Raw genomic sequence first — 26,699 nt, 5'->3', positions numbered from 1 at the left:
TAAAAGCTGTGGTACATTAACACACTGGAGACTATTACTGACCATAGTGGTTTTTATTATCAGCCATTCTGTTACTAGAATTTGAGGTTTCTACCACTCAAAATCAAGAGACAGAAGATGATGGAGGTAAACAGACATGTCTATGAAAGGCTGCCCATAAGAAAAAAAATAAAAAGGAGACTTCCAATCTCCTGAATACTCATGGAATGGGAAGATTTTTAAGGCAGGCAAGTGGTAACAGTGTCACAACTGGCAGGAAAGTCCCAGGATGGAAAGTAGATACTAATAGGGAACTCCTGGGAAGCTATGTGTATATATATTTTTAATTTTGTCAAGTCATGGGGCTTGAACTCTGGGCTTGGGTGTTGTCCATGGAACTTTTTGCCCAAAGCTAGCACTCTACCACTTGGAGCTACAGTTCCACTTCTAATTTCCTGGTGTTTTATTGGAGATATGAGTCTCACAGACTTTTCTGCCCAGACTGGATTTGAACCATGGTTCTCAGATCTCAGCCTCCTGAATAGCTAGGATTAGACATCTGCCACCAGTGTCCAGTGCATTTTCTTTTTAGATAAACCAACTTATGAGAAGAGGGGGCATTTATAGAGGTGGAAAGGAAATGAACAGAAGAAGTAGCCAAAACTAGTGTCTCTATAACAATTCTCTTTTAATTCTCCTCCAAAATAATCAAACCAATAAATTTGTCATTCTGGACACTTTTCTATAATTTCACATTCCCACAAGTGGGAATATGATTCCCACTTGTATTGTCATACCCTCCACACATGGTCAATTTCATTTCTGTGAGATTTAGGGCAAGGCCTGTGTTCTGACTGCTTGGTGCTGAGTGCGAGGTAGTGTTGAGATTTGGGAATGAGTGCAAGGGATTTGGGAATGGAAGGTCCTCCCTTGATGAGATATATGCAGGCCCAGCCAGAAACCCAACAATGGAATATGAACTTCAGGAAGTTAACTGAAACCAAAGGAAGGGCTTCTCTTCAGCAAAAAAGAACTAGGGAGGGATAGGAAAAACAAACAACAAAGAAGCAGGGACCAGTTCCAAATAAATGTTAGATTTCTGGCTGCTCTAGATGAGATTTTTTTTTTTTTTTTTTGCCAGTCCTGGACCTTGGACTCAGGGCCTGAGCACTGTCCCTGGCTTCTTTTTGCTCAAGGCTAGCACTCTGCCACTTGAGCCGCAACGCCACTTCTGGCCATTTTCTGTATATGTGGTGCTGGGAAATCGAACCGAGGACTTCATGTATATGAGGCAAGCGCTCTTGCCACTAGGCCATATCCCCAGCCCCTAGATGCGATATTTTTAATGTTAGTGAACTTCTCTTAATTTCAATGTCCTCTGTAAATTAGGAACCCTGATAGTATCTACCTCTGTATGAGATTTCCCCTGCTTCTTTCAGTGCTGGAGATCTCACATGGTAGGCAAGTGCTCTATCACTGAGCTCTGTCACCAGACCGACATGTGAAATTTAAATGTATAGTTACTATCCCAGAATCTGGAAGAACAAACAAACCAATCATAATCAACATAGAGATATTTGTGTGTGTCTCTTTTTGTGCGGGTACTGGTGCTTGAATTCAAGGCCTAGGTGCTGTTCCTTCGCCTTTTCACTCAAGGCTGGTGCTCTATCACTTGAGCCATAATTCCACTTCATTTTCTTTTCTTTCTTCCTTTTTTTCGTGATTAACTAAAGGTAACAGCCTCACAGACTCTTCCTGCCCCGCTGGCCTTGAACCTCGATCCTCTCGAATCTCAGCCCCCGGAGTGGCCGGGACCGCAGGCCCCGGCTGGCCTACTCGCGATCCCAGGCATCGGTGTGGTCTGTTACTTAACAATGCAGCGCCAGCGCCGGTCTGGATGCTCAAACTCCACTTCATGACTGGGCTGCTTTCTTTAGCAGTGACGTGACCTCGGGTGATGTCTGCCGATCCTCCTTCACCTGTGAAACCGGGGAGGCGGCGAGGTGTACTAGGACATTACGGGAAAGTCCTCGAGGTATCTATCCATAAGGACCGCGAGCAGAGCGGCCCCAGGCCTTACTTAGGTGGCGAGGAAGGCGGGACCAGCCTCCGTGGAAGCGGGCGAACTCCGCCGCGCAGGCGCACTCGCGAGCTCCAGCGAGCCAGCCAGCCGAGGGCCGACTAGGGCCGGCGCCGGCGCGGAGTTGACGTCATCGCCGTGCGCTGCCACGTCTGCTCAGCTCCCGGGTAATGGAGGCGGAGGATGGGTGCTGACTGGGCCGGGTTCTGCTTCCAGGGTTAGCGTTGGTTGTGGTACTGACTTAGGGTCTGGGGCTTGGTCGACTAAAGATTGGGCACCTTTTGTCGGTCCTTCTAGGCGGGCACGGCCTGCGTGCGGGAAGCTGGTCTGGAGCGCCTTAACGAGGGAGAGAAAGTTCTTGTGTTTGGGGTCCATTCTGAAAAGCCGCCGCCGCCGCCCTCAGGGATCCCGCCCTGTCGGCCGGGCCTCTTCCATGCGTGAGTATTACCAAGCTGCCGGAGTCTCTGGTTGTCTCCCGGCTGCTGCGGCCTGCCCAGCGTGCGCGCAGGGGACCGCTTTGTCGTCCCCTCTCAGGGACCAGTCTATCGAAGTTCTTGGTTTCTCGCCATCCACCTCCCCGTCTCCGCCCTCCCCTTCTTTCCTCCGTCCCAGTGTTTTTGCCTCTCACTTTTCTTTTCCCTATGCTCGTTAATTGAGCAAGAACCAGAAGTTCCTTCCTCGAACGGTTGGATTGCTTTGTTTCACCCGGCGTTGGTTAGTCTGCTGCCAAGGCTGATAAGGAATGGGGGACTTTGGATCTGTCTGTTGTAACGATTTTAAAAACCGGGCTTTTTCTCAGCATATGATTGTACTGGGGGGGGGGTGTGTGTGTGTGATGTACTGTTTAGGAAACATTTGATACCGTATGGCTGTAACCACGATTTTTTTTTTTTTTTGCAAAGGAGGGAAAATATGTTCTTTTAGGAGAGGATCTTTTTCAGTATTTTTTGAATGAGTTTTAACACCAGTTTTGCTGGAGTGGACATGATAAAATGGAGATTATCACTCCAACAGTTTTACTTCATCTTGGTCAGTCCTGACAAATGCCTCTGTAGAACGTGGGACACATTTGGGGGGGTGGTGTTATTTAATTATTTTTTTCTGTTGTAGAAACAAGTACAGAGGGCAAGTGAGGAAGTCAGGCTCAGATAATGTGCTACCCACCAGATCCATTTTTAACAAACATGACATTTTGCCCAGAGAAAAGCCTCTTGACAACTTCTTGACAAGTTTCTTGACAACTTCTACCTAACTGCAGTCTGTTTCATATGATACAAACCAAATGAAAGACACATTGTGACTTTCCTAACATGGAGCAGAATTTAAATTGGAATTGAGACTTCTGACCCATTAGCATCTAAGTAGTCCTTTATTAGAACAGAGTAGGCAATGGACACTGATGTTTTTGTTTGAAAATCTGGTTTTACAAGGTCTGCTTACTCAATTCTTCTGGAGATTTGTTACAATGCCTAAATAGTTAACTGATATGTATTTACTTATTTATTTAATTCAGGGTTGAAACAGATTGTCAACCATTAACCTGGGTTGCAACTACAAGTGGCACTGGAAGCAGATTGGTTCCTGGACATGCCCGGTGGAAGGAGGGGCCCTAGTCGGCAGCAACTAAGCCGTTCAGCTTTACCTTCTTTACAGACATTGGTTGGTGGGGGCTGTGGCAATGGAACAGGCTTGAGAAACAGGTAAAGAACAAAGAAGGCTATGCATAATGTGTAATGTTCTATGATCAGTAAGACTGACATTATAGTCAAAGATTTGCTTATCAAACTTTATTATTCACTCTGAAGTTGAAATTCTACCCTTAAAGATTGAACATTCAGGCAAAGTACTGGTGGCTAACTCCAATAATCCTAGCTACTAAGGTGGCTGAGATCTGAGGTTCAAAGCCAGCCCTGACTGGTGCTTATCAAGCAGCAAGTGATCCAAAAGCCAAGTAAGAATGTGAAGTCCTGAATTGAAGCCTCAGTACAAGGATAAAATAGGAGTTTTATAAAGTGAAAACAGTTCAAACCTTAATGGCTAAGAATCCAGATTTTAATTATGACCATTTTTTTTTTTGAGAGATAGTAGGGTTTGAACCTGGAGCCTTGTGCTTGCTAGGCCAATTGCTCTATCACTAGAACCATACCTCCTGCCCTTTTGTTTTTATTTTTGCTCTGGTTATCTTTTTGGATAAGGTGTGAAGTTTTTGTCTGAGATTTCCTCAGATCTACGTGCTTACATCCTCCATCATAGCTGGGATTTCAGGTATGTAACCATTGTGGCTAGTTTGCTCATCACTTTCGTCCAGTGCTTTTGCCTCTCACTTTTTGTTCCTCTTTGCTCATTAAGCAAGAACCAGAAATTCAAGGCAAATGTGATGGCTTTGGGGGTGTGATAAGAGTTAAAATTGACAGCCAATGTGAAGTTCTTTATTAATCTTGCTTTTTTTTGGGGGGGGGGAGCAGTTCTAGGGCTTTAACTCAGGTCTGGGCACTGTCTGTTAGCCTTTTCACGCAAGGCACTCTATTACTTGAGCCACCACTCTACTTCGTGCTTCCTTGGCTAGATTCCAATCACATTTACCAGCTCTCAGCCTCCTGAGTAGCTAGGATTACAGGAATGAGTCATGGACCTTTTTTTATATTTAAAATTTAAAGATACGGTCTCAATATGCAGCTCAGCCTAATCTTTTTATTTCCTTTTTTGGTTGGTCATGGGGCTTGAACTCTGGGCCTGGGCATTGTCTCTGAGCGCTTCAGCTCAAGGTTAGTGCTCTACCACTTGAGCCACATTGTCACTTGCAGTTTTCTGATGGTTAATTGGAGATAAGAGTCTCATGGACTTTCCTGCCTGGGCTGACTTTGAACTGTGGTCCTCAGATCTCAGCCTCTTGAATAGCTAGGATTACAGGTGTGAGTCAATGGCACCTGGCCAAGTTAGTCTTAAAGATCCTCCCACCTCAAGCCTCCTGAGTGCTGAGATTATAGGCGTGGACCATCATGGCCAGCTTATTAAGTTTCAAAATTTAAGTTGTATTTCATCAAGGATTAAAAATTTGTTTTTGAAAATGGTTTCCTACTAATAAAGTATCAACTATAACTGAAACATCTTGGGATTTATGTTATGTTGTATGAGCAAAGAAAACATACCTTTTTTTCCTTAGGTACTAGGGCTTGAACCTCAGGGTCTTCCTCTTGCTAGGCAAGTAAGTACTCTATCTCTTGAGTCACTTTTAGTGTCTGAATTGGATTTCTGGAATTTAACTCTGTTCCTAATTTCTGGGCATACACACATGCATATGTATGCACTGGTCCTGGGATTTGAACTCAGGGCTTGGGTGCTGTCCCTGTTCTTTTTATGTTCAAGGCTAGCATTCTACCACTTGAGCCACATCTCCATTTCTGGCTTTTTAGTGTTTAATTGGAGATGAGAGTCTCATGGACTTTCCTGCCTGGGCTAGTTTTGAACCATGATCATTAAATCTCAGTCCTGAGATTTAGCTACTCAGAGATTCTAGCTACTGAGATTCTACTACTGACATTCTAGCTACTCAGGACTGAGTAGCTAGAATTATAGGTATGAACCACTGGTGTCTCACTGTTCCTAACTTTTAAAAGTTAGGATGAATTGTCCTTTTTTGAAGGGCGGTACTAGGTTTTGACCATAGGATTTTATGCTTGCTTAACTATTGAGCTACACCCTAGCCTACAATGTTATTTGTATCTAGGGTAACTTGCATCATCAGGAGGTTTGATTATATGCCAGTGCAGAGATAACTTTTACCTGATTGTGTGTTTGGTCAAGATAATTTCTACCAGTTTATTTTTCCTTCTCCCTGAAGAGGGATTTTTCTCTTACATTGACTTTAATTTTCAGAGTCGGCACTCAGTACTAGTCCTGTCCTTTAGGTTTTCCTGATGTATTTGTATATTTCTCTTTCTGGTCTGGTCTAACTTCCCTCCCTTCTTTTTCCCTCCTCCTCCTTCATGTCTGGTCTACTCTTCCTTTTTTTTCTTCTTCCTCCTCCCCCTTTACTTCCTCCTCTTCTTTCTCCCTATCCTTTTTAGCTTAGAGTCTGTGAGACTCTTATCTCCAATTAACCACCTGAGTTCATGCCCCAGGACTGGCACCAAGAGAAAATATTTTTGTTTTATAACAGGTTGTTGAAAATAGATGAAGTAATAACTTTAAAAATATTTAAGAATTCTTCCCAAATTTCTACAAATAATGTGTATTATTATTTTTTCTTCATTTCTTTGGTGTTGGGAGGTGCTGGGTCCTTAATCTCTTGTTTAGCTTTTGTGCTTGTACCCCTGGAGCCTTACTGCCATTTGCAGCTTTTTGCTGATTAATTGGAGATAAGAGTCTCAGACTTGTTTGCCCAGCTGGTTTTACTGTATATAGAACTCAGCCTCTTGATTAGTTGGGATTATAGGCTAGCCACTGTACCCAGCTTATTTTGATTTTTAAGATAAAGAAAAACAATTTGTAGGGCTGGGAATGTGGCTTAGTGCTTGCCTAGAATGCATGAAGCCCTGGGTTCAGTTCCTCAGTACCATATAAATAGAAAAAGCCAGAAGTGGCGCTGTGGCTCAAGTGGTAATGTGCTGGTCTTGAGCAAAAAGAAACTATGGGTAGTGCTCAGGCCCTGAGTTCAAGACCCAGAACTGGCAAAAAAAACAAACAAACAAAAAACAATTTGCGAAAATGTTTTTAAAGTTTAATATTGACTGACAGGTGTATGGAGGTGAAAGTTGTTTATTCTTTGAAGTATATTGTTTGATGTACATCATCTATTCAATGACTGTCAGTTTATTGATTTAATACTTCAAATTGTGATAATAAGCCATAGCTGTTTTAGCTAGGAAGAAAATTCTAGCTTTCCCTTACTATTATTAACTCCAGTAGTTCTTGGTTTAATCTCCTCTACTTTGGCTTTTTAGATTCTGTAAATTATTGTGTTCTCAGGCTATCCAGGGAACCTCTCCTGAGTATCCCAGGGTCTGCTATAGGAGGTTTAGAAGGGACAAGTAATCAGGATTTCATCATTCACATTAATTCTTTTAGTGTTTCAAGTATTTGGATACTGTGAAAAACATCCTCAGAGAAAGGAAAATAAGGTTTTCTGCTATTGAAATGAGTTGAAAACTACATGAAAGCCTTGTCCTTAAGTAATTTGGCTTGTTCTTGGAGTTTGCAAATAGTATATTAGGAATAGCTAGGAACATTTGGAAAATATCTCTTATTTTTTGCTGAGTTTATGATTTTGTATATTCTCTGCCTTCTTTGCAGCTCTTTATTGGCTTTTAGGTTCTGTTCATAGTTGTTTTGATACCCACTGTTTTTCACTTGCTTTCTTAGATATCTGTTTCTTTAGCATTTAATTTGACATGGGGGTGGTGATGAAAGAATATTTTCAACAGATTAAAATAAAAGAAGTCATTGTTTACAATTTATTTTGTGCTGTGTACTTTGACATTTTTTTTTTAAAAAAAACACAAGCTTTTACTCTAGGTGTGGTGGTACACACCTGTAATCTCAGCAGGGTGGTGGAGACAAGAGGAGCAAAAGTTGGAGGCCAGCCCTAAACTACATAGAGATTTTGAGAGTAACCTGGGTTATAGCAAGAACTTACCTTTGGGGGAAAAGAAAAGTTTGTTTCTTGATTAGAGTAAAGCAGCTAGAATAAATATGTTGCAAAAGACCTAGAGACAAGGTACCAAAAAAATGAGATAAGGCAGTGGTTGGTAGCTTAGAATATAGCTTTGGGAAGGTATATACAAAATGTCTAGATGAGAAATTACTTTTGGAGTATTTGTCAAGCATACAGGAGAGAAATAAAGTTGTTTAAATTTAGTATAAGTTTGGATGATGTATTTGATTTTGGAGAAGGGAGTGTTTGCTGTTGTTTGATGGGTGTTTATAGGCTTATTGGTGAAGTTAAACTTGAGAATGTCAAAGAGCTAGCTAGGTTGGTGATAACAGTCAAGTTTGAATCCTACATGAGTGGCTTACTCTGGAGGTTTGAGATCTGTAGATCACAGTTCATAATTCAAAGCCAGTCTAGGGAGGAAAGTCTGTGAATCTCTTATTTCTAATTACCTACCAAAAAGCTAGAAGTAGAGGTATAGCTCAAATGGTAGAATTCCAGCCTTGAGCAGAAAAGCTAAGGTACAGTGTTCCTAGGCCCTGAGTTCAAGCCAGTAGTGGCACACATACACAAAAATATTAAAATCAGTACCCTGTCCTATTAACATTTGGGATTTATTCTTGACAAAATATGCTTAGATGATTGTCTTTGGTTTTATTTTGGTTTTTGCTAGTCCTGGAGCTTGAACTCAGGGTCTAAGCACTGTCCCTGGCTTCTTTTTGCTCAAGGCTAGCACTCTGCCACTAGAGCCACAGTGCCACTTATGGCTTTTTCTATATATATGTGGTGCTGAGGAATTGAACCCAGGGCTTCATGTATACGAGGCAAGCACTTTAGCACTGGGCCGTATTCCCAGCCCCGATTGTCTTTTTTTTTTTTTTTTTTTTTTTTTTTTAAGGAGAAAGTGGTGTGTATTTTTGAGCTTCTAGGCAAGGATGATTCTTATTTGAGAAAGCCTGAGTGCTTTTTAAAATTTCTTCCACATTCTTTGTTAATATCACCTAATGTCCAGGTGGCCTCTGTTTTTCCTCTCCATTTCTACTTTATCCCTTTCCGTTTTCCTTGCTTTAGTCTACATCTTGTTTTTGCCAACATTGCACTAACTGGTTGGTTACATGACTTTCATGACTTTCTTGCATACAAATTTTGTTGTTTGTTTTGTTTTGTTTTTTGCCAGTCCTGGGGCTTGAACTCAGGGCCTGAGCACTGTCCCTGGCTTCTTTTTGCTCAAGGCTAGCACTCTACCACTTGAGCCACAGCGCCACTTCTGGCTTTTTCTATATATGTGGTGCTGAGGAATCGAACCCAGGGCTTCATGTATACGAGGATAGCACTTTACCACTAGGCCATATTCCCTGCCCTCTTGCATAAAATTTTATACTTACAGGTAAGGCAGGTAGGTGTTCAGCATAAACGATACGGCTAATAGAATTTGGACATAGTGAGCCAGTTGGATTATTTAGGGAACATTTTACATCACTAGAGGGAACCATTTACTAGTCAGATTTCCATATACAAACCTTGTAAACAGACTTTTGTAAAAAATAGCTGCGTTAAACATAAACACCTTTTATATTCATGTAGAGAGCTTGTCTATGTGGCCAACCCCAGTAAAAGTCTTGCATGCTAATCTAATGAGTTATCCTGGATGTAGACAGCAATTTGCATATGTTGTTACAACTTGTTGCTGTTTGACTTAAGTACATCTTGAATAGATTGTTGAATCTTTCTATGTAGTATTAGAGGAAAATTCTCCCCTACTCCCAGTGCTGTGGATTGAACCTAGGACTATGCACATACTAGGCAAATGCCCTACCACTGAGGTGCATCCCCAGCCTACGAATAACACTTTTATTTTTCCAAAGTAATACCCCTAATTTTCTGAGATGCATTAATTAATAAGACTGTTTCTTATTTTAACTTTCTGAGCTTTTTCTTTTTTTTACTAATATGCAATAATTGTGTAATATTTTGGTATATACATACACATGTATATACATATTATATATACATATATATGTGTATATGAATTTGTATATGTATATTCACATGCATATATGCATTACCTGTTTATTTTGGTTAAGAAATTTGATCATAGCTTCCAACTTTATAGATTAGATGGAGACATAATTTTAATATTCTCTTTATGTTGGAAAATTTCCCTTTACCTGCTGATGCTCTAGATCACTTTAAAAAATTATACACAAATTACATAGGTGGTTTTTAACATCACTTACTGTCATACATATAGTATACCTGATCAAACAGACTCCCTCCATCCCTGTCTCTCTTCCTCTCTTGATACAGTTCTAACAGGTCTTGTTTTTGTTTGTTTAGTTGGTTGGTTTTGTTTGTTTGTTTGCTTGTTCAATGCTGGGACTTATACTCAGGACCACTTGATTTTACTTGGATTTTTTGCCTATGGCTATTACTCTACCATATGACCTCTAGTTCAGCATTTTGCTCATTAATTGCAGATGGAGAGTCTCAATGATTTTTGCCTAGACACCACAAACCTTCAGGTCTTAGCCTCCTAAGTAGCTAGGATTACAAGCATGATCCATTAGCACAGACTTCATCCTATTTTTATACATGCATGTAAAAAAGTACTTTAATTATATTTTCCCTCTTCTTTGGCTCTCCCCCACTCCAATTTGTATCTGCCCCTAAGCACATTTTTCTTTGTTGGGGGGGTGGGTCCTAGTACTTGAACTTAGGGCTTGGGCGCTGTCCCTGAGTTTTTGTTCTTAAAGCTAGCATTCTACCACTTGAGCCACAGCTCCACTTCTGGCTTTTTGGAGTTAATTGGAGATGAAAGTCTCAGGGATTTTTTAGCCTGAGCTGGCTTTGAACCACAGTTCCCAGATATCATCCTCCTGAATTTCTAGGATTATAGGCATGAGCCACTGGCACCTGGCAGGTTTTTTTTGTTTTGACATATATTAATTATATAAAGCCTTTTCACCATGGTAATTCATATCTGCATGTTGTAATTTATCTGTTGGTCTCTATTTTCTACTCCCCATATCCCTGTTGTTTGGTATCGTTCAGTGAGTTTGTTTATGCCATCCTTCACACACAGATATGTCTTTTGATATTTTGTCTACTGCCTTAATGTTAATAGCCAAAGCTATGTATCATATTACAAGTATAAACCTTTTGTGCTTTGTTTTGCATATCTTTTTTGGAAATGAACATTTATTGACATCAGTAATGGTAGAAACATAACTCTAAATCATGACAGGTTAGCATTCTTTTTCCTTTTCCTTTTTGACTGGAGAAGAATATGAACTTTTAGTTTGCTTAGATCAGAAGTTCTTAACATGATAACATTTTATCAGAATATTTTATTTCACCATTTTATGATTAACCGGGAATTTGTTGGCTCTTGAATCTTCTTTGAAAGTATCAAAACCAAGTTTATTTTCCATGTGTGAACAATAGTAGGCATATTAACAATAAAGAATTTTATTTCTTATCCCTTTCTTATCACTTCAGATAGTCAAGCTATTTCTGACCTATAAATGAGCTTGGAAGGAAGAACAAGAAGATAGGAATTATAATCTTTGTATTTTTATTTCTGTTGTAAGAGATCTCTTTTTCATGACTGTATTGGTCTGCTGCTTTCTCAACGTAAAGGTATATATTTGCAATGAACTCAGAAAACTCGGCTGTCCTGGTAGCCAAGACCAAAGATGTTTACAAAAAAATTATACAACAATATGAACAATGTAGTAATAAAGGCATAGTTGAAGTATGATGATGGCACAGAAGCGGGGAAATGCATATTTTCTTTATATGAATCAGGAAGCTTCACAGATGATATGTTTGAGCATCTTGAAAATCTTACCTACCACTACTCCCATGCCGATGGGTGTAACCCAGAGCCCCACACATGCAGGGGGAAAGCACATACCACTGTTAGACCTTCAACTCCTTTAAATTCTTGAAGGAGTTAACAAAGAAATATCTGGAGGGATTTTGTCACCTGTATGTGAAAAGTTAAGGTGATTATAAAGGGTGTTACATGTAAAGGGAGTAAAGTGCACAAAATGGTATTCATGTTCCAAGCAAAGAATAGCATGATATCCTACAGGGTGCATGTGGACTGATATGTGGTGAGGCCACTGTGTTAAGCAGAGTCATCGTAGGCTATACTAATGGTTTTGTGGATATTATTCCATTAGCAATGGAGAGCCATTTTTTAAACGTTTGGGTAACACTTAGAATTTCTTTAGAAAGATCATTGAAGACAGGTTGGAAGTTTGGTAAAAGTGCAGTAGAATTTCAGAGGACTTACTGTAGTAATTTATGTGAAAATGTGGTAATTCTTGAACCAAGACAATGTATTGAGAGGGTAGAGTTTGAAGAAAGTTTTACATAGTGGAATCTAGTTCTTCAGAGATTGATTGGATATGAAGAAACAGGAAAAACCTTTGCCAAGGTTTTTTAACGGGCAGCTAATTAGCAAGGTAGGCCATGAGCTAGGGTCAGGACTATAAGAAGAACTATAAGAAGAACTACAAGAAGAACGCAGATGCCCAATAGGCAGATAGATAACACGAGTCTAAAACCCAGCAGTGAATTCTGTAGAGAGACATTTAGTCTTCAGAATGCAGGAGACAGTGGGAGTTGTCACTACATCTTAACATCACTTAGAGTATGTAGAGGGAGAAGAGGATCTCATAGTGGATTCTTGGGGAAGGGTTCTTCCTAGGTGGGTGGAGGCAGCAGGGGCTCTCTGTGCTGTGTGACATTGAAGGCTGTCATGTTGCCACTTGGGATAACTATAGTTTTCTCTTTCAGGAATGGTAGCACTATTGGCCTTCCAGTCCCACCTATCACAGCCTTAATCACTCCAGGTCCTGTTCGCCATTGCCAAATTCCTGATTTGCCTGTGGATGGGAGCCTGCTCTTTGAATTTCTTTTTTTCATCTACCTGTTGGTTGCTCTGTTCATTCAATACATCAACATCTATAAAACTGTTTGGTGGTATCCTTACAATCATCCTGCATCTTGTACTTCACTGGTAAGTCTTCATAGGCCTCTAAGTTCTTTATGTTAGTAGGCAAGAAATCAGCTGAAAATATCTATGTGTAAGAATAAAACTTCATTCATGATTTTGAGGAAATAAAAATAAATGAGAATGCAGAAAACATTTTTTTTTTTTGGCCAGTCCTGAGGCATGGACTCTGGGCCTGAGCATTGTCCCTGGCTTCTTTTTGCTCAAGATTAGCACTCTGCCACTTGAGCCACAGCGCCACTTCTGGCCATTTTCTGTATATGTGGTGCTGGGGAATCGAACCCAGGGCCTCATGTATATGAGGCAGGCACTCTTGCCACTAGGCCATATCCCCAGCCCCGCAGAAAACATTTAACTTAACATCTCAGGAAGGTTTGACATTTAGCTTTATTTACACTGTTAAATTTGCTTTGTTAAACTTTTTTAAATGATTAAACTCCAAAAACTTCACATTTTTGTTGGTCTTGGGTGCTCCCCCTGAGCTTTCTACCAGGTGAGCCACAGCTCTACTTGTGGGGTTTTGTGGTTAATTGGATGAGTCTTATGGACTTTTCCTATTCAGGCCAGCTTCTACCCACGATCCTCAGGTCTCAGCCTCCTAAGTAGGTAGGATTACAGGCATGAGCCACCAGTGCCTGGCTTTCTTCTTCTTCTTTTTTTTTTTTTTGGCCAGTCGTGAACTCAGGGCCTGAGCACTGTCCCTGGCTTCTTTTTTGCTCAAGGCTAGCACTCTGCCACTTGAGCCACAGCGCCACTTCTGGCCATTTTCTGTATATGTGGTGCTGAGGAATCGAACCCAGGGCCTCATGTATACGAGGCAAGCACTCTTGCCACTAGGCCATATTCCCAGCCCCCTTTCTTCTTTTTTGAGACAATATTTTACCCTGTAGTCCATGCTGGCCTTGAACTTGAAATCCTCTGACCCCTGTGTCACTGGGCTCAGTGTGAACTATATTATTTAAATTGTCAAGTTAGGATAATGGTAGCTTATGCAATAGATACACCCAAAATTGTGTAGCGTTTCTGACATAAAAATCTGAGGCAGTTGACTACTGGTAGGAATTCTTCCATGTGGCTAATCTTGGGACTCAGGTAGATGAAGATTTCCATCGTCAAAAAAAAAATATATATATATGTATATATATATATGAGAAAGAAGAATTATATATAGTTATATAATGCAAAAGAAGAATTAGCAAAGGTAAATATAAAGCTGACTTTCTTGCAGGCCAGGTAACTGTCATTTTCATATCCCCTCCAAACTTTAAAGGAATCTAGAAAATAGAATTATTTAGCTACATGAATTGTTAACATGAACAAAATTGAGTTGTATTAAAAAAAATAAAATATTGATGAAGGCTATCTGTCTGCTGTGGTAGGTTTTCTCTGTTGTCTTTTTCTTTTATACTCTGTAGATGGCATATAAAATAGTCATGAAGCTAGTTCGATGAGTAGACATGCATGACGTTGGCAATGGATGGCTTGGATGAGTGATTATCTCTAAGGCAAAGAACATTGTCCTGAGTAATTTGTATGTATTTGAGACTTAGGAAAGATTTGAAAACCTTCATAGCCCAATGGACATAGAAAGGAAGCATGGACCCATGTTCTCCAGATAGTATAGGAGGGGAATGAAGTTTATATTTTTACTTATATTATTTGGTTGTTTCTAGAATTGTGACTTTTCATCTACTTAATGTCATGTGAGAGTATCTGTTTCTTCAAAAGTTGTAATAAGTTGGTGTCAAATTTATTTTTCTAAAAAAACAATCTTTTCTTATCTGAAAATAAACCTTATGAGTCTGTTGAGTAGAGGAAGGTGTGTGTGTGTGTGTGATCTCTCTGTGGCCAGATTTTCCAGGGACAGGGAAATTTCCAGGGAAAGGTAAATTCAGTTAAAATCCATTGTTCCCAAGGAACAAGTCAGAATTCCTACCACTTTTTCTCCCTCTCAGATGTGGCAGAAAGTAAACCAGGAGAGCAGGAATATTGGCTGTCACCTTCACCACTCGTGTCCAGAAGAATACCTGGCATATTTAGGATGTTAGGTTTTTGGGGTTTTTTTTCTGTTTTGTTTTTTTTAATATGCTGGTCCTGGGGCTCAAACTCAGGGCTTACGCACTGTCCTTGGGCTTTTTTCTTTCTTTCTTTTTTTTCCTCAAAGCTAGAGCTTTACCACTTGAACCACAGCTCTACTTCAGGCTTTTTGCTAGTTAATTGGAGATAAGTCTCACAGGCTGGCTTTGAACCATGATTCGTAGATCTCAGCCTCCTGAGTAGCAAGGATTACAGGCATGAGCCACTAGTGCCTGGCAATATTTGTTCAATTAATAGAGAAATTTAACTTTTTTCTTTGAAAGGAACCGTAGAAACCTTTCATCAAAATGAACATCCCAGTTTTATTGGTTCCTAGGATATTGTTATGTATTTCATTTTGCTCATTATCACAGTTAAACAGGCAGAACTAGAAGAAACTGCAGATGGCATCTAGATCGTATTATTTATACAAGAAGAGAACTCACATAAGATATGCTTCTTTTTTTCTCTTGGTGATAACTATTTTTAGCTCAGGCACTTGAGCCATACCTCCAGACCTATAAGGCACACATAATCTTAAATTAGAAAAAGTGAACTATAAATGATGTGCCAAGTAAGAGTTTTATAGGTGCTCTGTAAGTTTGAATAAAAAGAGCACAACAGTAATTCCTAAAAACAATGCCTCCTGGGCTGGGAATATGGCCTAGTGGCAAGAGTGCTTGCCTCCTACACATGAAGCTCTCTGTTCGATTCCCCAGCACCACATATATATGGAAAACGGCCAGAAGGGGCGCTGTGACTCAGGTGGCAGAGTGCTGGCCTTGAGCGGGAAGAAGCCAGGGACGGTGCTCAGGCCCTGAGTCCAAGGCCCAGGACTGGCCAAAAAAAAAACCCACACAATGCCTCCTGAGTGAGCCATTAAACACATTATACATGTGCCAGTTTAGGTGAATTGTTGAAGTTGTTAAGTCCTATCTGTAATCTTTTCCTTTTAGTGTAGCAAAGTTTGATAAAAAGCAGAAAAATACATTTCATGTAGTTTGAAATAATACTTAAAAAGAAAATTGTCTTGAAAGGAAAAGTAGGTGAGCTCTCAGGTTCCATGGTTTGTAAGGGTGAGCTGATTGTGTGTGTTAATGGTACACGGGTTTCATGGTATGTCCACTGAGAAAGAAGGTCTTGAGGGACAAACCTCTGTCCGTATACTAGTTCCAGTTAGATGGGTACACATGGTATTTCTTTCTGAAGCAGTTCTTTGTTTCTCTTATAGAATTTTCATCTCATTGATTATCACCTGGCAGCATTCATCACAGTGATGCTTGCGAGGAGGCTTGTATGGGCCCTCATCTCCGAGGTATAACAGCTCATTCACTATGTTCTGTCACTTGGAGCTATACTGACTTGCTAGCATGGGTTCACACTGAACATGTGAATTGTCCAAATATAATTTAAATACTACTGTAAGTTGACTTCTTGATTAACCCTGTGTGAGTTATGCCAATACATTTAAGAAAGCGTTTCCTGCAGTATATTGAAAATTAAAATATGAAATAACTAAAGAGAACTGTTAGAAATCTCATTTGTAGGTTAGGTTCTTATTTTCAACTCCTAGACTGAATTATTTTGTACAAGTTTTATTTTAAATAATTCTAGTAAAAAAACAAACAAACAAACACCACACAACAGGATGCATTCAAGTAGCTCCTAATCTCAAGAGTTATCTTATAGACCTATGGTTGAATCTAAGACATTCAGTTTCAGGTAATATTCAGTTGAAATAGTTTATAAACCATCTGTAAAATTTGCTAATAAGAAGCAGTTGCTTGGCTCACGCTTATAATCCTAGTTACTCTGGAGGCTGAGATTCAGGAGATCACAATTTGAAGCTTGCCTGGATAGAAAAAAGTCTGAGATCCCCTCCCCAAAATAACAAGCAAAAAGCTAGGCTGGGGACATGGTTTAAGTGTGGAGTACCAGCCAAGCAAGCTCAAACCCTAGTACCAACTTTACAAAAAAATTAAGAGGTGATGCTTAAATTTGCATAAGGATTAAACTGAAATTAGTATGTAAGATAACTGGGCAAAAGAGGAAAGAAGAACATTGAATTTATTTTTGGTGGGGGGAGAAGGATTAATATTTGAATTTGATGCCAGGGCCTCACATTTGCTAGATGAGTACTCTACTACTTGAGCCTATCCTCAAACTCTTCTTAACTTTAGTTATTATCAGGTAGAATCTCTCATTTTGCCCAAGGGTAACCTTAAATGATAGTACTACCTATCATAGCTGACATTAGTTATGAATTACCATGGTTGGCTATTATGAATTACCATGGTTGAGATGAGATGTTGCTGGGGCAGGCCTTGAACCTTGGTCCTTTTGGTCTCTGCCTCCTGAATATCCTAAAGTACAGGCATGAGCCACAGTACTGGCCTTAAACATCTTTTAAAAATTAACTTATTGATAGAGTTGGTTATTGGTATCATTTTTTGTGTATTTATAAACTCCAGTGAATTTCATAGGATTTTAACCCACATTTACAAAAGAAAAGATACTAGCTAGAGTGGCTAATGATTTTAATTTTGGTACTTATATGCCAGTGTAAAATTTTAAATGAACAGTTAGTGTAATCACAGCTGAGTCAATTTCTCAATTTTAGAACATACACAGCCTGTGTGTGTGATCTGAAAGCCATCTGAATGATGTGAAAAACAATGGTAGTAAGATGGTTTCTCACAGTGGAAAAGGCTGTAATTTTTCTTACAGGTTTGGTATTGGAGCTTAAATGAAGAAAATGCTTACTTTTGGATATATTGAGAAAAAACTTGAGGAGCTTGGAGTTTTATTTATATTCCTTAAAATAGGCAGGGAAAACTTGGAGCCTTTATTGCTTCTCGCATAAGAAAAACTAACTTTCTAATAATAGTTTAGTAGCCTTTATACAACCTCAATTGGAGAGCATATTGCTGTTTTGAGAGAAACTGTAATTCTTACTAGGAACAGAATGTTTAAGCTAAATTGAAACAGATTTTTGTGTGTACACATGGACATGCATGTGTGTGCGCCAGTACCATGGCTTGAATTCAGGATCTTGCACTCTTGCTGGGCTTGTTTGTTCATATCTAGTGCTCTACCTCTTGTACCATTCCTCTAGTCTAGCATTTTGCTTGCGAGTCTTGTAAATTGCGAGTCTCGTAAATTTTTCTGCCCAGGCTTCGAACTTCAATCCTCCAATCTTAGCCTTCTAAGTATCTAGGATTACATATATGAGCAACTGACACATGACTAAATTTAATCCAATTTTTAATTAGAGACTGTGATCTACTTCCATTATCAGTAAGGGAATGTTAAGTAATTGCTATGTATCTACATATTGGGATATACATTATGGGATAGTGTCTGGCCATTGAAAGATCAGAGAGTGTTTATGTGTTGACCTCCAAGTGCTACAGGAAGAAAACAGGGTGTTTTTAAAATCGTGTTTAAGTCAAGGCAGTAGAGGGAACAAAATATATCTGTTTATATATAAATAAACTCTCCAAAAGGTGATAGAGACTGGTAACACCCACTGGTGCTGACAAGACCAGCAGAAGGGAAGCTTTCTACTTGGTAAACACTGTGTTTTGAGTTATTGTATGAGGTCTTCAAGGAGTAAGAGCTGTATTAATTCAAGAAATAAGTTAGAAAAGGCCATCATGAATAATTTTTTTCTTCAATTAAAATACTTGTCTTTTTTTTCTTTCTCTTATATCACAGAAAGGATTCCTAACCCTGAGAAATACTGTCCACCTAGGTAGACTATGTTTATTCACCTCAAGGCCAATACTACTACTTTAATTGCTCCCAAGACCAAAAATAAATTCAGCTATTCTTTCATCAACTTGAAGCAACTATTTTTTCCCTTTGTGGCCAGGCATTGTGGTGCATGCCTTTAATCCCAGCACTTAGGAGGCTGAGGCAGAAGGATCAGTAGTTCTGAGCTACTTGTTGTGTTTATTAGAAAACAAACACACAACAACAAAAAAACTATTTTTCCAAAAATTGGAGGTTGGGCTGGGAATGTGGCTTAGTGGCAGAGTGCTTGCCTTGCATGCATGAAGCCCTGGGTTTGTTTCCTCAGCACCACATAAACAGAAAAAGCTGGAAGTTGTACTGTGGCTCAAGTGGCAGAAGCCAGGGACTGTGCTCAGGCCCTGAGTCCAAGCTCCAGAACTGCCCCTCCCCCCCAAAAAATAGTGATAACATAAAATAGAAAATTAAAAATTGCCATTGCTAAGAACCACAAGTTGGTATATCTCTTTTCCTCCTAATCTTTATATTCATGTAGAGATTCTTACATATATTTTGATGTGTTAGGGAATATCTGTACATTCACATAACATAGTGTCTTGGATAGTTTTCTACTTCTCACCTGACTATCATTTGCATATCTATCATTTGCATATCCTTTAGGTCTCAGCTAAATATCATCCACCCACCCCCTCCCTGTACTGGATTTTGAACTCGGGGCTTTGTGCTTGTTTGGTTTGTCTCCTCAGCTGGTGCTCTACCACTTGAGCCTTGCCTCTAGCCCAGCCTTTGCCAGTTATTTTGGAAAGGGAGTCTTATGGGCTTAAACTTCAATCCTAGACTGGGTTTAAACTTCAATCCAAAGACACTGTAGCCTCCTGAATTAAACACATTGGTTACTGATACCTCACTTAAAAAAAAAAATCACTTCCTTTTTTTTTTTTTGGTAGGGAGATGGGGCTGGGACTTGGAACTCAGGGTCTCACATTTTTGGCTTTTTCATACTCAGCTTTTTCTCACTCACAGATGTCACTCTGTCACTCCAATGAGCATTTTGCTGGCTATTTGGAAATTAGTACTCGATTTGTCTGTGTAGGCTGGGGCCGACTCCGAACCTTGATGTCATATCTCAAGCCTCCTAAGTAGCTAAGACTATAGATGAAGCCACTGGAGCTTGGCTGACTGTTGAATTTTAATATTTGCTCTTCTTGACTGGGAAACCTCATAAAGACATGGTCTTCTTTAATTAATTAATATATTTATTTATATATAACTACCATTAAGCCCCTAGGACCTAGTAGTATAGGATCTGTCTGATGCTAGTGGTTAGGAGCTTGCATTCTGGAATCAGGCAAAATTAATGAGCAAATCCAAGTTTTCTTGCCCTGGTAACATAGAGCCGAGCAGCCTTTCACTTCTGAGGATGAAGGCATTAAGGCATACTAGCATTCAGCATGGTGGGAAGTGATATGGAGCCATTTGCTCTGCTCTGGCTAAATATAGCTTGCCCCCTCTCCACAGTTGCAGTCTTAAGCCATCATCCTGGTGTGCATTTGACAGCTTTTTTGCCTTTGTAAGTAACCATGTAATATACATAACTACACAGTGCTGGTGTCTTTTAACCTCGAGATAAGTAGATGGACATTTAGAAATATGTTGCTAGGTATGAATGTATGACTGTTATGGAGGGTACTCATACATCCACACAGGCTCTGATATAATCAAGAGATGCTGTAAGCACAAGATGTATGGGAATGGATGCTTTCTGAGTTAACATAGTACCATACTGTTTCATGAGAAACTTTTTAAAAATAGGAATATACCTTAATGGTAAAAGAGCTAGTAAATATAGTAAATGCATACTGTATGTAAGAAACAGTTCACTAGTTGTTTATTGTCATTTTTTTAGCATGATGTGCTGCACATCGTTATGTGTGCTGTGCTTTTATACAACTGAAGTCCAGGAGTTTGGTTTACATTGGCTTCCATAAACATGTGGGTAAGGCTGTCTACTATGTCATGGCAGCTACAGTGGTACTAAGCAATGGATTTTCTTTTCACTATTCTAATGAGGCAACGTGAAATCCATTTAATCTTTTTTCCAGATAGGGTGTTCAATCTGGCCCCAAATCCCTGGGCTCACGAGATCCTTCTGCTTCAGTTTCTTAAGTAGCTAGGATCACATAGGCACGTGCTTCAGCACCCAGATCTCCCTGTAATTTTGTGGGGCCATCATCATATATGCAGTTTACCAACTGAAACATCACACAGAACATTACAGTAGTATATGTTGCATGTATTCTAAATGCTTCCACAATGTAGAAATTATTACATGTGGGACTTGACAAGTATCCTGATGTTTACTGGTGACTCCAGATCATTTTTATCTCTTCTGGCTTGTAGGGATATTCTGGTTGTAGAGATCTCTGCATTTTGCAAAGTCTGTCTTTGCTAGAGCAAGTTGGAAAGGCAGCAGTTCAAAGCTTCAAGTATTGACTAATATGTTTTCTTACTCGATGCAGCTGGTTTTAAAGATCTGAGATTAAAGACTATTTGAACAGCTGTGATAGAATTGAAAGTGCTTTGTATTATTTCCATGTGTGCAGATCTTTATATAGGGCTCTGTCAAGGAATATGTGGTTATTTTGTGAAACTTATTAAGCATTAACTCAACATATAGTTTAGAGGTAAGGATTCAAAGGAAAATAGAAAAACAGTTGTTGCTCCTGAGGTTCTTTGAATGTGGTAGCAAGAAACACATAAATTGATAGCTCTTCTTTATGTACATTGAAAATCACAGGGAGATTGTTAAAGTACACATTCTTTGACTCAAAATTTTATTCCCTACTTGTGGGCAAGAAAGTTGAGATTTATATGTTTCATCAACAACTCACAAGATTGTAATGACTTGGCATGGGCTGTGTTTTGAGAAACCCTAATGTAAACAAGTTGAAAATAACCTTAAGAATTTAAAGGGCTATATGAAGGACTATGGGATGCGAGGAAGAAATGACTGCCTAGAGAGGTCTGGATTTTTAAACATTAGGAAGATTAAAGGAATTAAGCAGTCCCTGCCTCCCCCCATCTGTCTGTCTCCTCCTCTCCATCTTTCTCTCCCTGTCTTTTGAGTAGCCCAAGATGTCCTCAGTCTCACAACTCTCCAGTCTCAGCCTCCTAGGTGCTAGGATTATCGCTATGCATCACCATACCAGCCCTTGCCAATATTTTAGGCAGTTTAGCTTCCACTAAACATACTAAGCCCTTATTTGAGTTGTACTGTCTTTGAATAAGATCATTTACAAAATGTTCCTTTTGGTGCTTCCAAACTTCCAGGCCACTAAGGCAGGTGCAGCTTCTATGGTTCACTACATGGTTCTGATATCGGCTCGCTTGGTGCTACTTACTTTGTGTGGATGGGTGCTTTGTTGGACCCTCGTCAATCTCTTTCGAAGTCATTCAGTCCTCAATCTCCTCTTCCTTGGCTATCCGTGAGTACTCCAGTTTTACATTTTATTGGTAGAACTTGTTTGGGTCATGTGAATTATACTATAAAAGAGGAAAAATGAATGCTTCAAATATGAAGTAAGTTCAGGAAATTAGAAAACTCATGGGTATATGGCTTGCTCTCTAAGCTCTCTGCCTAAACTAAGACTGACCCGAGAAAACTGAGGTTATATGGTTGTACTACCACTAAGAATATTTTAGTCAGCTCTCTTCACCAAGTAAAGGTCTCTGAGAGGTTTACTGTCCTCAAAATGGCTCACGGCATTTCTCAATTTAGATATATAAAGAAGTTTGCCTATCCTTGGAGGTTCTCCACACCACACACAACAATGAAATAAGCATATAACTTAAATTGTAGGTTTAAGTATATTTAAGGTAAAGTGTTTTTGAAACTTGTAAAATCTATTTTATAAACTTTAAAAATTAAACTGATTTTTTTCTTTCTGCCCCTCAGTCCTATCCATTTGTATCTTCATTATTTTCCCTTAGTTTTCAAATAGGGCAGTCTTATTTGTGTAGCTTCTAAACCTACCTTGAATCTGGCCACTGCTTTCCCTAGTTCCTACATTACATTCTAAACCTCTGTTTAATCATGGGCTAATCTATTCCTATGTATTCCTGCTTTTCATTGTAGCTAGAATGATTTTCAAAATGCAAAATTTAATTGTGTTACTAACTACCCTCCACCTTCTTTGGCCATATTAGGGTTTGATGCTTGCCTAGGCATTTGGAGCAATACTAAAGTTTGAATTCAAGGACTCAATACACACTAACTGGTGCTTTACCACTTCAGCCACATCTCTAGCTCTGTTTTCCACTGGTTATTTTTTTTTTTCAGAATTCAATTTTATTTCACATTGATAGAAACTGTGAAAAACATTTAAATATTCCCACATCACAGCACATTTCACTGGAATATTTCTTTCCATAGAGACCTTACTGATTTGTGTAACAAATAACTATGTTCTTCAAGGCAAATGACTTAGTAAATGATCGTTTAAATTTTTCAAATCCACACACAAACATATGGCTTTATTATTAACATCCTATGTAGTCCATTACTAAATTCCATGATCAACTAGCACCCATATACAAAGATGCATTCTTAACATTGTTTTGGTCAGTTGGAATACAGAAGAAAAATTAACACTGTTCAGAAATATCAAGCATACACCTTTGCTACATGTTAAACTGTGTGATAACTACACAGTAGTATAAGGTTCCAATCTTTATTACCCATAATTTGTTCTTAAATAATTTTTACTGGTAATCCAGACATTTTGACTACTTAAAAATCAAATGATTACTATTTGTATTGTTCGAAAGATCTTTTTTTCGTGCTGGTACTAGGGACTGAACTTAGGGCCTGCGTGCTGTCCTTTAGCTTTTTGGCAAAGCTGGCATTCTACCACTTAAGTTACAACTCCACTTATGACTTTGGGGTGTGTTTTTTTGTGGGGGGGTAGTTAATTAGAGATAAGAATCTCAGGCTTTCCTGCTCAGGCTGGCATCAAACAGTGATCCTCAGCTCAGCCTCCTGAGTAGCTAGGATTACAGGTGTGAGCCATCAGTGCCCGGCTCAAAAGAAGTAATTTTTAAAACTCATTTGACTAAAGTGAACATTTCAAATAACTCTATTGGCAGATAAAAATAATGTAAAGTTTTCTAATGCAACACTCATTTTGTACAGTAATGGGTTTCAAAAACAGAAAAAGTAAACTTAAACTCTATGCTACAGACACCTAGTTGTTTTACTAATTCGATTTTAAGATCCATCTTAAATATCTCTGAATATACCAGAATATAATGTATCCCTTTTTTAACAAGAAAATAAAACAACAGAATTATTCTTATTACCTAAAGATTCTAGTAATTAGGTCTAAATTTGGACTAAGGTGTAATTATTTCAAATATGTAGTACAGGAAGTTTAATGTTTGACTTCTTTTATAGTGTACATAGATTTTAAATACCATGTATCTGCAATTCAGAATATAAAATTACAGCATGTCTTGAGAGTAGGTGTCTATGGCAGGGAGGCAATATTTGGTCTACTATGAAAGTCAAGAAAGAATCTATTTTTTGAGAGTACAGAAGAATATTAAATAGAAATGATATCTGGGAAAAAGCATAGTCCCTCAAATAAAAGGGCCATTCATTCAAGATAGCAGTATTACTCTTTTCTGACATTTAAAAGTATTATCCCTAATATTAGGAATAACATAATACCATCTAATTCTTACGTATGACAATCATTACATATCTATGAATAAGATATAAAAATACAGACATTGCTTGATGACTAAGCAATTGTGGAACAACTCCCTAGACTAAGCACTAATACATCATTTATACCTTAACTGCTTATTAATATCTGAACAAATTTTCTCTAAGAATACTAGTTATTTTTAATGATGTAATAAAAACTCTGATTGCAGTCTTTTATTTTGCTGAATTACATTTGAGAAAAAGAAGCTTATGGCTTCACTTATTTTAATACTAGTATATTCTGGATTATCTTATATAAATACATGTATAGAAACTTAAAAGATCATAAATTTCCCATGGGGAGACACTATTGAGTCTGAATCATTGTGTGTATTTGCAAAACATTTACCACTGCAAACATGGTAAGTTTTAAGATCAGGCATGGGAGAAGGTTTATAATCAACTACAGTGATGCTGGTGTACTTCCATACAAGGCCTCTTAGTGACATCAATCAATTGGAGGTTGGAGTTTATCAATGAATTGCTTGACATCCATCATTTCCTCTTGACATTAACTGTGCATCATGCCTTCATATGTTTTGAAAGTCACATTGGCTGGATTGACCAATGTTTTCAGTTTTTCAACAGTCAGAGAACAAAACATTAGGGGAACTAAAGGATCACAATCCCCATGGCACTGGAGAATAGAAATATCTCTATTAGTGCCACTTATAGGACCCTGTAGAAAGGAAGTCCTTAGTGGAAGCCAGCAACTCAGTGCAGTGACGCCTGCCAGTTTCTGCTGCATGGTGAGAGCAGTGTATAAAGATAAAGCTCCTCTCTGAGAAAATCCTCCTAAAATAATTCTGTTAGAAGGAATACCATTCTTTACCTCTTGCTCTATCAAAGCTTTTACATTTTCTGATGCCTGCTTAATTCCATATTCATCTTCCTGGGATTCTGGTGAAAGCCCAATAATATCAAACCATGAAGGCATAGCCATATTCATATTTAATGTAACAGGCATAATTGGCGCATGTGGGCAGATGTATTTGATATGTGAACTTCTGATACCTGCAAAGGCTTCTGCCCATCTGTGCCCAGTATCTCCCAATCCATGAAGGAAAATAACCGCGGCGGTGGCCTTGCGGGCGGCGGGCATGACGGCGGGCAGCGGGGCAGACATGTTATTGCCGCACATCCACCGGCTGAGCAGACAGCGGGTCAGAAGCAGAAGGGGGAAGCGGGCGCCGGCCGTGGCCCAAGGGCGCGCGAGCGGCGAGTCCCAGCCCCCCGAGTCCCGGCCTGCCCTGCCTGGCGCGCGCTCAGGCGCCTCCACTGATTATTTTTGAGATATGGTCGTGTCGCTGCCTTGCTTCCTGCCCATGCATGCAACTGAGCCTTGATCCTACCAACTTCAGGTTCCCCGTTGTTGCTGGGATACCAGGTACATACCACCTCTTCCGGCTTCCCTTTGTGGATGTGGAGTTCCCTGGACTTTGATGCCTGGGCTGGCCTGGAATTGGGATCTGTCCAAACTCAGCCTTCCATGTAGCTTGGGAAGAAGGCATGTGCCACTATATCCATAAATGTGTTGAGAATGGATCTTGTGTTCTTTTCTGGCTGGCTGGCCTTAAACCAAGATCTTCCCATTGTCAGTTCCCCAAGTAACTAAGATTAAAGGTGTTAGCCACTGAAGTCCAGATGCCTTAGTTATTTTTTCAGATGTAGTCCTGCATTTTTTCCTTGGGGCTGACATTGGATTGCATTTCCCCCAAAGCTGGGATTACAGTCATGAGCCATCATGTTTTAGCTTATTTGTTGCAATGGGGGACCTCAATAACTTTTTGCCTTGACTGGCCTCAAACTATAAACCTCATCTCTGCCTCCCAAGTAGCTATGTTACTAACCCTTTACAAAGCCTACTATGATCTTAAGCCCATATACTTCCCTGTCTCGTATCTTTCTTTACCTTCTCTCTGGTGCCACAGTACCTCACAAAATCATACTAGCCTACTACAATTTGTATTTATTGTGCTTGTGTTTGGGTTGGCTGGATATCAAGAGGCTCTTGATATTAGCTGAGTTTGGCCACATACTCGGGACTTTATGGCCATCATTTCAGTTAGCTCGAACAACTCAGCTCCCCTCCCCTCTCATCCTTCAACAAACTAGCATAGATAGATAGGTATACAGGAAACTGGCATTGAGAGAGAGTGAGTGAGCATCCGTGTGCAGGGGCATCTCAAGCTGCTGCTGTCCCAAGTCTCCTGGTAGTTCATTGGTCTAGAACAGAGCTCAGCACGTGAATAGGACAAGTTACCTACAGAATGTACATGACTCTTGCCTCCCATTCAGCTTGGGTCAGCTGTGTCTCCGCAGTGTTGAACTTCTTGCAGCCTTCTCTACTCATCAGTTTTGCATGTGTGAG

At 39.5% G+C, this 26,699-nt stretch overlaps 2 protein-coding genes across 4 annotated transcripts in view; one reads left to right on the top strand and one right to left on the bottom strand.

The window, feature by feature from the left end:
• The first annotated feature begins 2,194 nt into the window (after window positions 1-2,194).
• Window positions 2,195-26,699, top strand: part of Tmem39a (transmembrane protein 39A) — a 35,893-nt gene continuing 11,388 nt past the window's right edge. Inside the window, exons 1-6 of one of the 3 annotated variants that reach the window (XM_048346691.1) lie at window positions 2,195-2,226; window positions 2,357-2,496; window positions 3,573-3,759; window positions 12,516-12,738; window positions 16,040-16,123; window positions 21,892-22,046. In XM_048346691.1, the coding sequence (XP_048202648.1) occupies window positions 3,647-3,759; window positions 12,516-12,738; window positions 16,040-16,123; window positions 21,892-22,046 (575 nt within the window). In that variant the 5' untranslated portion in view covers window positions 2,195-2,226; window positions 2,357-2,496; window positions 3,573-3,646. Of the gene's footprint in view, window positions 2,497-3,572; window positions 3,760-12,515; window positions 12,739-16,039; window positions 16,124-21,891; window positions 22,047-26,699 lie in introns of all 3 variants that reach the window. The other 2 variants (XM_048346690.1, XM_048346692.1) reach the window with 2 other exon arrangements.
• LOC125351727 (acyl-protein thioesterase 1-like) lies at window positions 24,400-25,469 on the bottom strand. The gene has a single exon (XM_048346693.1). It carries the CDS (start codon window positions 25,467-25,469, stop codon window positions 24,840-24,842), a length of 630 nt encoding a protein of 209 aa, XP_048202650.1. The 3' UTR covers window positions 24,400-24,839.

The sequence above is a fragment of the Perognathus longimembris genome, chromosome 5 (assembly GCF_023159225.1).
Source record: "Perognathus longimembris pacificus isolate PPM17 chromosome 5, ASM2315922v1, whole genome shotgun sequence".
NCBI lineage: Eukaryota > Metazoa > Chordata > Mammalia > Rodentia > Heteromyidae > Perognathus > Perognathus longimembris.
This window is presented reverse-complemented; position numbering and strand designations above follow the sequence as displayed.

What these genes read in the sequence shown, in the direction of transcription:
- LOC125351727 (XM_048346693.1), bottom strand. Translation starts at nt 25,469, where the DNA reads ATGTGCGGCAATAACATGTCTGCCCCGCTGCCCGCCGTCATGCCCGCC.